This window comes from Lolium perenne, chromosome 1 (assembly GCF_019359855.2).
Source record: "Lolium perenne isolate Kyuss_39 chromosome 1, Kyuss_2.0, whole genome shotgun sequence".
Classification (NCBI taxonomy): domain Eukaryota; kingdom Viridiplantae; phylum Streptophyta; class Magnoliopsida; order Poales; family Poaceae; genus Lolium; species Lolium perenne.
In genome coordinates, this window is record NC_067244.2 from 183,246,215 (window position 1) to 183,256,549 (window position 10,335).

Here is a 10,335-nt window from a genome sequence, read left to right on the forward strand (position 1 = left end):
TGTGCGAAGAGGCTGGCATCCGAAGGAACACGACGACACCCTATTCACCTTAGTAGAATGGTGTCGTTGAAAGATGAAACGGTGGTCGAGATGCCATGAAAAGCATGTTCTGGTCGGAGGCTGTAAGGACCGTGGTGCACATCCTGAATTGGTCACCGACGAGGAGCCTCAAGAGGGTGACACTGCACGAACCATGGTGCAGGAAGAAGGGTAGACTACTTTTGCACTTTCGGCTGCATAGCGCACGTCAAGCTTGTCGGGCTCGACATCACCAAACTATCCAACAAAGCGCGTGTTGGCATGTTTGTCGGATACGAGGAAGGATCTAAAGCCTACCGTGTGTTCGATCCGGTGGCGAAGAGGTGTATATTACATGCGATGTGGTGTTCGAGGAAGAGCGGAGGTGGAACTAGGATGCACCTGCGGTGGCGGACGGTGCGGTGGCGGACGGTGACAGACTTGACCGGTTCATGGTTGTGTTCTCTGACGAAACTGAATTTCGTACACCCAACGGCCGCGGTTCAGAACATGCGTAAGAAACTCTAGACACGCCATCATTGCCGCACTCGCTTGCATCCACCGGATCTTCGACCACACCATCAAGCAGGCCTTCACCGCCCTCACCTTCTTCACCACCTCTAGAGCCTGCAGCAACACCGGCACTACCGCTGCTCCCGACGCATCCCATGCGCACGCGTGGGCAAGATGACATCTTTATGCCAAACCTCAAGTACACAGAGGTGCTGGAGCTGGGCGAGCTGTACCTTGTACCTCGCAACAGTAGAGGAGCCTGCCTCTATCGACGATGCACTGGAGCAAGCATCATGGCGCAACGCTATGGAGGAGGAGATGGCTTGCATCTGCGAGAACGCCTCAAGTGGGTCTACAAGGTGAAGCGTGATCCAGCAGACAATGTCATGAAGTACAAGGCGCGCCCGGTCGGGAAAGGTTACACTCAACGCATGTGCATCGACTTTGATGAAGTGTTCGTGCTGGTGGCGAGGCTCGAGACTTTGTGACTCCTGCTCGCCATGCCTGCTCACCGCTGCTGGACAGTCCATCACATGGATGTCAAACCGGCTTTTCACAATGGAGAGCTGCATGAGGAGGTGTACGTGCAGCAGCCTGCCGGTTTCGTCGACAACAACACCGCTGGCAAGGTCCTAAAGCTGGATAAGGTGATGTATGGGCTACGTCAGGCACCACGTGCTTGGAATGCCAAACTGGTCGCATCCATGAGCTCCCTCGGCTTCACTCGTTGCGAGCTCGACCATGTGCTGTAACGATGAATTTCTTGTTGTTGGGGACCTAATCATCACCAGGACAAGTGACAAAGAAATCGAGCAGTTTAAACTGCAGATGCATGAGCTCTTCTAGTCCTAGATGAACGATCTCGGAGCTCTCAGCTACTACCTGAGAACTGAGGAGGTCAAGCAGGAGGGTGATCGGATCACGGTGTGCCAATCGAGCTGCGAAGTTGAGTACATATTCTGTACATTGCAGCATCAATGGCTGCCTGTAAGGCTGTATGGCTTGTTAGATTGCTTGCAGAAGTGATCGGAGAAGAATCCAAGAAGATCAAGCTCTTCGTCGACAACAAATCAGCGATCACACCTTGCAAGAATCATGTTCACCATGGCAGGAGCAAACATATAGGCACTCGATTTCACTTCATCTGAGAGTGCATCGAGGAAAATATTCTCACCAAGTCATTTGGGCGTGCTAAGTTCGTTGAGCTGCGGCAAATGCTTGGAGTGATCAAGGTGAACTGAGGGTATCAGGATTAGGGGGTGATTAGATGAATAATCCTGCTGCACTCATAGTCGTTATGGTTTAAGATTCAGTTGTATGAATAATGCCGTGTGTGTGCCTGTACCACACCGTGCACTTAGTTTCAGTTTCAGTCTAGACTCGTTCGCCTCTGACCAGGTATCGTGGGATGGCACGAGCGGATCATGCACACGAACACCATGAGATGTCATGGCAAGTAAGTTCGTTGGGCGATGGTTGTGGCTTGTTAGCTGTTTCCGTGGATCTCCTAATCCAGATAAATAAAGAGAAAGAGAAAAGGTCGTAGAGAGTGCGGGATGGCAAAACCCGCTGTGTTCATCTCTCTATGAAAAAACCACTCTCATTTCTGTCTTAGAGCTCGCGTAGATCGTCGATGCTACAACTACAGAAACAAGTTGCACCTTTTTTTCCACTCTGGTTGCACTTTCTTTTTTGGGTGACCAAGGTATAACAAATTTTCATTCGAGAGACATAGCAAAACCGATAATGAAAACATATGTCTGGTAAACTATATTGTATGCTGGATGCTTTTAACTTTGATGCTAAACTCTATCCATTTTAGGTACGTACCAAAACTACCAGCAGGCTTTTCCGGAGCAGAACCAGACTGCAAAAGGTGTGAAGGGTACCTTTCTGAAAGGTGTAGTGGAGGTGAGCGGACTATGGGGCTGTTTGGATTGTGGTCGGCGGCGGCCATACCAAAATTTTGGCGTTGACTGGTATCGTATCCTAGGCTAGCTATTGGATTGAAGCCCAACTATGAAATCCAGGCCAAATTTTTAGTCGCCACTCTAGTTTCTACGTCCACCCGCTAGCGACACAGGCGTGGGCGAATCCTTCGCCAAAATACATGGGCATAAAACCAATTGGATTGTCTGCGATGTCGTGGAGGTGGAAGCACTCATTGTGAACGGAAGCCAAGTGGATTTTCTTGAAAGCTACTATTGTTGCTTTGACGAACAGCTAGCAACGAAGGACTTGAAGAATTGACTGGTATGGGAAGTGAAGTCCAACTTTTCAATTGGGTTTGTGTCAAAAAAAAGTATTACTTTTTCAACTGGCAATGTAGTCAACACGTCCTCTTGAGTAGCTTCGGTCCCATCTGCAGGTCCAATTCTACATGGCTTTACAGGAGCACGAGGACGTGGAGAAAACCTGCAGTATATTCTAGCAACGTTGAACTAGTACAGGGGGATCTGGCAATTTGATCTTGCAACTTGCAGCGTCTCACAACTTGTAAGTGCCTAACAAAACAAACCACTATCATCCGTTCACCGTAGTCCGTAGATCAAGCATCTGTACTCTGAGTAGTGAGTACACGGTTATCAAACCGGCCGACGGCGACAGCGCCATTCCGAGCTTATTAAGCTGTGCGGCCTGTGTAGCCGAGGTACTTCGTGGAGCAGAGGCAGCAGCAGAAGGTAGCGGCTGCGCTGGTGAGTTTCGATGTATTAGCACATACGTACTAGCAGAAGGTAAAAACAGCATAGCGGGCCTATGCCCAGACCTTTTTTTTTTTTTTTTTGCGAAACACAGAGCCGGCTAGTTTTCCCTCTCATTTTTTACCTTGTTTTTGTCTACCAAATGGGTCACGTGTGGCCATCTGGATGAAGTCTTGTACAAAAACTGTTTTCTTTTTATCTGTTCAGATGGTAGATCGACTGCATTTTTTTTTTTCAAAAAGAAGGTAAAAACAGTGTATACCATACGGTAAGGGACTATATTCCATAGTATAGGCTGTTTTAGCAGGAAAAAAATATAGTTTGCTAAAAGAGCTTGTGGAACAGAGGTAGCGCTTTGTAATGCACGTGATCACTTTCTTTAGAGTCGGGAGGTATCACACCGCTATTTTGCGATCTCATAGCTCAATATTATGCAATTAAGGTGTGCCTTTACCTTGTTTAGTTGTCGTTACTGATTTGACCTGTGTACAGTTGCATTGCAGGATCAAAGTCGCAACAATGGTTGTAGGGCCATTGGACTTCTGGATTGACTGGACGAGCCAGATTGGGGTTCTCTCCAGTCTGGGCTTCCAGATTATCCTCCACCTCTTTGCCAACGTACGTCGGCGTAGTAGCTCAATTATGCTGAGGGTTCCCCTCTGGCTGGCGTATCAGTTGTCGGACATGACCGCAACATATGCCGCCGGTCAACTCCTCTACAGCAGCAGAACGCCGGAAGACCACCAGCTCATTGCTTTCTGGGCGCCATTCCTGTTGCTGCACCTCGGCGGCCCGGACAACATCACCGCCTACGCCCTGGAGGATAACAAGCTCTGGACGCGGCACTTGCTGAGCCTTGGGGTGCAGGTTCTGGGAGCCGGGTACGTCCTCTACAAACACATCGCCGGCAGCGGGATCTTCCTCACACTGGCTGCCATCTTGGTCTTCGTCGTCGGCGTCGCAAAGTATGCTGAGAGGACGTGTGCACTCTGGTTCGCCAACTTCAGTACCGTCCAGAGCTCTCTGAAGGTACTGGCTCATGAGAAGCATCGCCGATATTCTCACATCGTCGAACATCAAGCTGTCGCCTGCTGCTGCTGCAAGGGCGGGTTGGATCAGGACGAGCTGGACCTACTGCGTGCTCATTCCCTATTTCACATCTGCAAGCGTGGCATGGTTGATTCGGTGATCCCGGCTGAGGTGGATAATGAGGAAAGGGAAATAATCCGGGGCCTTCGGCTTCGGGGAAACCATGAGTCCATGTGGAGGGTGATGGAGATGGAGCTCTCCCTCATGTACGACATCCTCTACACCAAGGCAAGCGTGACCCACTCTTGGGTTGGCTACTGCATCCGTGCCATCTCGCCGGTTGCCATCTTCGCCTCGCTCGTCTTGTTCCAGCTGAGCAGCAAAGATGGCTACAGGCGAGTCGATGTTGGCATCACGTACACCTTACTGGGTGGCGCCTTGGTTCTCGAAACCAAATCGCTCCTTGGCGCTCTAGGGTCGAGCTGGGCGCTTGCTTTCTTGTGTGGCACACAATGGGATGGGCTCCGTCATTCAGCTGTATCAAGCGGAAGATGGTATCGGCTACGGCGCGCACTTGTTTCTCTTCGCAGGTCCTGGCCTGGCAAGATTATTATGACGGGAACCTCGAGGAAGTGGTCAGGCACCATGGGGCAGCACAACATGCTGCGGTTTCGTGCCGGACAGGTTGACCAGATGAGTCGCCGACTCGGTCATCTCTTCAGTTTCCTAGGGCTCCGTGAGTGGTGGGATAGGAGGTACTACTCATGTACTATCATTGTCCCGGACGAGGTCCTGAAGCATGCGCAGAAGGTGAACACCTGGGTCTCACGGGATGACATCAACACAATGGGCTTGCTCAGGCATAAGTGGGGTGAACTGGGACTGGGTGAGAAGTGGTACCCTGGGTTGTTCACCAAGTTGAAGAGATGGCATGGAGTTGACTTCCATGAGAGCATCATCTCCTGGCACATCGCCACAGACTTGATCTTCGCTGCAATGGAGAAAAATGGCCATGGTGCGTCTGACGACAGTGTGGCGATAGTTAGGGCACTGTCCAATTATATGATGTTCCTCCTAGTGGATCGCCCAGATATGCTACCAGGCCTTCCGCAGAACTGGCTGTACGAGCAAACCTGCAACAAGCTGGACAAGCTATGCCAAAAGCACCCCGTCCGTTCTCCCGCCGACATATGCACCGTGTTCAAGAAATTTTTCCGGCCGCGTCACCACTGGGACTTGAGACCTACTACTCTTGAGAAGGATTTTGCTGAAAAGATACGGACGCTGGATCTCACTGAACGCTCTGGCTCTGAAAATCCTCGCCTCAATTATGCGCTCCAAATTGCCAAGGTAATTGAGGGTGAACCACATGATGATAAGGGTAAGGTGAAACTGCTGCTAGACCTGTGGACCGACTTCCTAGTGCACGCAGCCAACCGTTGCAGTAGGGAGTCACATGCCAGGAAGCTTAGCAGCGGTGGTGAGTTCACAACCATCTTGTGGCTTGTGATAGAACACCTCTGCCAAATAAAAGAATAACAACGGGAGCGCGCAGAGCTAGGTATACTTTGATACGATCGGTATGTGTGACAGATGTACGCTGTCTTAGAAAGGTTATTAGGCTACGGCCAAGTTGTTAGCACACCGCGTGTATCAAGTTGTAAACATCCAGATCATAATTATAAGATCATGGCATGTTTGATATGTAATTCACCTTTTATTTATCATTATAGACTTTTGATACTTTTTAAACGGCTGTGTGCATCTTAGCTATGCAAGTCAGGTGTAATTGCTTTTATAAGTAATAAAGCGTCCATTATCTAGAAAAAAAAGATCATGGCTAGATGGATAGGCGTGTGAGTTGTTGTACCAATCTGATAAGATCATCATCCTGTAACCCCTCCGCTTTGTGCCTATATAAACACACAAGCGGCCAGAGTCCACGCTTAATCAAAACACCTCATTCCATTATATGCTATCAGAGCTAGGATTTCTCAAACACATCTAGATGTCCTTTGAGGATGAAGCGAATAAGGCGGTTTTCCAGATAAAACATAATAAAGCTCCTGATCCAGCTGAGTTCTATCAGTCTGGGATATTATTAAGTCGGATTTGATGGAACTTTTCAATGCCCTCCATGCTGACCAGCTTGAGCCCTTTGGTCTCAATTTTGGTGAAATCATTCGGCTACCTAAGGTTACATAACACCAACTGTTCGAGCTTTTGTTGCACAGAACCAAAACCCTAGGTTGTTTTTGCACAAAACACCAACGGTTGGGGTAATAACTTGCACAGAACACAAATCTAGTAATTAGCCGGTTTGACAACCACTTGGGCTCACATTTTTGATGCCATAGTGGAGCTCCACCTTATATAGCCTTAATACCGAACATAGTCAAAGCTCCTTCCCGAACTGAACAGAGACAAAACAGAGCGTGGGAGTCATGCGGCTGCCATGCTACGCAATACCAACGTCCGAGGCTTCGGCGCGCCGGCGGCGAGGACACCGCCCATGGAATCCGGCGACCAGGTAGCGTTCACTAGGTATGACCCCATCTGCAATGCTATTTTGTTTTGAATTCCTATTTTTGGTGGTGTTGGGAGGAAGAACCATGGATTGAATTTTTCTCTTTCTACGTTTGGGAAGAGAAAGAAACCTGTGTATAACTTGAACTTCATCGTATATCCTTATTTTTTTTCGAAATGGGAACTGACTACTGATTACCGGTCTCTGTATCATATATCCTTATGTCAAACATAAACAAGAAGATGTTACTAATTGATGTTGCTTATTCCGTCCATTTGCTTGTATTTTTGTACGTTGGAGGAATATGTTAGAGGATTATGCGAATGAATCTATCCACGGGAGAGAGACGATGATGTTCCAGCACTTCCATTGTGATCAGTTCAAAATTGACTTTGTGGATACTCAGTTTAGTGCAACCAGCCCACGGATGATTTTTGCATAGTCAAATGGGAAGCAACGTTTTTTTTGAAGAATCAACGGGGGGGCGATCGCCCACCTGAACTTAGGTTTTCATTAATTAACGGGGTTACAAGGGTGCGACGCCAGGGGGCGTAAGCCAACAATCCTGGGTCTGGGAGGCGGCATACCACGCTCAACACGAAGGGGAGCCAGCTAGAGGAGGGGTACAAGTGTTTGAGGGGCTAAGAGATAGATCCACACCAAGCTAGCAGGGGGTCGTGTCGACACTAGATGGGGCGCGGACGATCCACATGCGGAGGTGGTCGGCTACCATATCTAACACGCGCAGGGTAGACATGAGATCAGCGTCGAAGACCATTCTATTGCGGGATTTCCAGATGGACCACAGCAAGGCAAGGATGGCGGTGTTACGCGCTTTCGGGTGCATGGGGGCAAGTCTTCGGAGAGAGCATCGAGGAGGCCCAACACGTCATCATCAACCCGAGGGCTCCCCGAGGGAGAGATGATATTCCACAAGGGGCGGAGGCAGGGACAGCCAACGAACAGGTGCGAGATGTCTTCAGGCTGGCCAGGGCAGAAGGGGCAATCCGTGGAGGGCACACACCCAAGACGATGCAGCAGCGCACGCGTCCTTGTTTTCTGGAGGCGCATAATCCAGAAGAACACTTTCACTTTGAGGGGCGCGAAGCAGTTCCAGTTGACGTCCTGGCCCGGGACGATACAACCAGAGCAGTGAAGAGCTCGGTAGACACACCCTGTGGAGAAGTCGACAGATGGGCCGAGGGCGACGAAACGGACGACCGGTGACGCCGCGAGGGAGATCCGAGAGAGGCAAGCATGTACAAACTCCATCTCCCCCGAGGCTGCCGTAGACACCCGGTGAACGAGCGGGATCTCCACGGTCCCGCTTTCAAGGGTATCGACGACAGTGGCGAGGGGGCGGAGACAGTGCGAGAAAGCTGCGGGGAGAGCCGCCGACAGGGGGCCAGCTCGGTCCAAGCGTCATGCCAGAGCGACGTGGAGCACCCGTCACGGGGCTCGACCCTCGTAATGGAGCGGTACAGCGGGATAAGCGACTGGAAGCATTTCCAAGCGGGGGTGGCCGTCTGAGGGTGTTCACCAAGATAACTGCGCTTTATCCATCTGGTCCACGGAGAGTCCCGCCCCGAGAATAGCTCATGGACCGCTTTCAGCAGGAGGCACTTATTTTGAAGTCCAAGGTCAACAACTCCAAGCCCGCCTTCGGATCTCAGCCGGCACACATAGTCCCAGGCGATCTGGCAATCGCCACCAGAACATTTCTCTTTTGCTTTCCAGAACATCGATCTTCGGGGCCTGTCCATCTTCGCGAGAGTCCCCTTAGGGATCGGCAAAATAGACATGGCAAACGACGGGAGGGCAGACAACACCGCAGTAGTGAGAGTGAGATGCCCACCGATGGGAAGCAGGGATGTCCGCCAACCTGGAATGCGTTTGGAGATCTTAACAGATAAGAATTCCAGTGCGGCGGCAGGGAGCTTGCGGTCCGAGAGCGGCAGACCAAGGTATGTCTGGGGGAAGGACGAGACGGGGCAGCTGAGGGTGCCCGCTAGTTCTGAGGCCAGTTTAGCCGAGACGCCAACAACGGGTACAAACGTGCTCTTGTGAAAATTGATGTGGAGACCGGTGGCTTGCGAGAAGAGGTCCAGAATCTCACGGAGGCGACGGACCTGGGAGTGTTCAGCTCTCAAAATCAGCAAGGTATCATCAGCATACTGGATCACGGGGCATGGGAGATCGTCGACAAGGGGATGCAACAGACGGACACCGCCCCCTACCATGGCGATGATGCTGTGGAGCAAGTCAGCGACGGCCAAGTACAGGTAGGGGGACAACGGGTCTGCTTGGCGTAACCCATTCTTGCATGTAATCCACCGCCCAGGAACACCATTGAGCAGCACAGCAGTCCGTCCAGTGTTAAGAATAGAAGAAATCCAGGACCGGAAGAGGGGCCCGAGTCCACGTGCATCCAAAATGGCGTCTAAAGCCTCCCAGTTGACAGAGTCAAACGCCTTCTTAAAGTCGAGCTTGAGCACCACGGCCGGAGAACTTCGGACCTGACAGCTCTGGACCACGTCGGCTGCGTAGAGGAAGTTGTCAACAATATTCCGGCCCTTGACGAACCCAGACTGCTCAAAGGAGATGAAGTGTTGGAGTCTTGTTGTGAGGATCCGAGTGACAATTTTCATTACACAATTCTGGAGTGAGATGGGGCGAAAGCCGTCAGCAGTGAGCACCTCATCCTTCTTTGGGATTAAGGAAATAAATGCCCGATTGAGCCCGTCGAGGGGGGCAACTCCGTCATAGAAGTCCTGAAGGAAGGCCATGAGGTCCGGGCTGACAAGGTACCAGAAAGTGCGGAAGAATGCAGGGCCGAAGCCGTCAGGGCCGGGGCTACTGTCCATACGCATAGCCCAGACGGCGTTCTTCAGTTGTTGATGAAACTAACTTTGGCAATTATGATTATTTTCTTGTTTGCTGCAAAGGTGATACAGATGTTGAGGATTGTTTTCCAACACCAATCCCAAGGGAAGGTATTGTAGTTGAGGAAGAGAGGCTAAGGATAGAAGGTAAGCAAAACTGCCGAGGATAAGGCGGAGTTGACAGGGGAAACCAAGAGAAGGGCAATAGGAGTTTTATAGGATGACTAGACCATATGAGCGCGCATTGCCGCGGCCGTCCAACTTAAGAAAATAGTGATGAGAATATGTAAAAAATATGAAACATAGAAACATCTATAATATCGGAACACATTCAAAAAATCTTAATCTCAAGGAATTTCTGGCATGGCTTAGATGAGTGATCCAATAGGGTCATGCAGATGTAAATAAGGATAACCTGATACTAATATTGTATACAACCTACCCTATCGCTTTTCTGATTTCAGTTTCTGCACTTTCTGCATGGCCATACATGAGACTTTGTTGTTCGATTAGCAGAGGGCAGATTTGAGATCCTTCCACACAGGTAGGTTGTTCATACTGTCACCTGGCATGTCTAGAGCTCGACGGCCCATTTTACTTGATTGCCTTGTCAAGCATGTTGCTTGCACACTGATTGTACACCTCAACTACGAACTAAAATTGT

The 10,335-nt window shown here is 50.2% G+C and overlaps 1 protein-coding gene across 1 annotated transcript; it reads left to right on the forward strand.

The window, feature by feature from the left end:
* Positions 1 to 3,467: 3,467 nt before the first annotated feature.
* On the forward strand, positions 3,468 to 6,037 carry LOC127315212 (uncharacterized). Its single transcript, XM_051345723.2, has one exon. It carries the CDS (start codon positions 3,753 to 3,755, stop codon positions 5,799 to 5,801), a length of 2,049 nt encoding a protein of 682 aa, XP_051201683.1. The 5' UTR covers positions 3,468 to 3,752; the 3' UTR covers positions 5,802 to 6,037.
* The last annotated feature ends 4,298 nt before the right edge of the window (positions 6,038 to 10,335 follow it).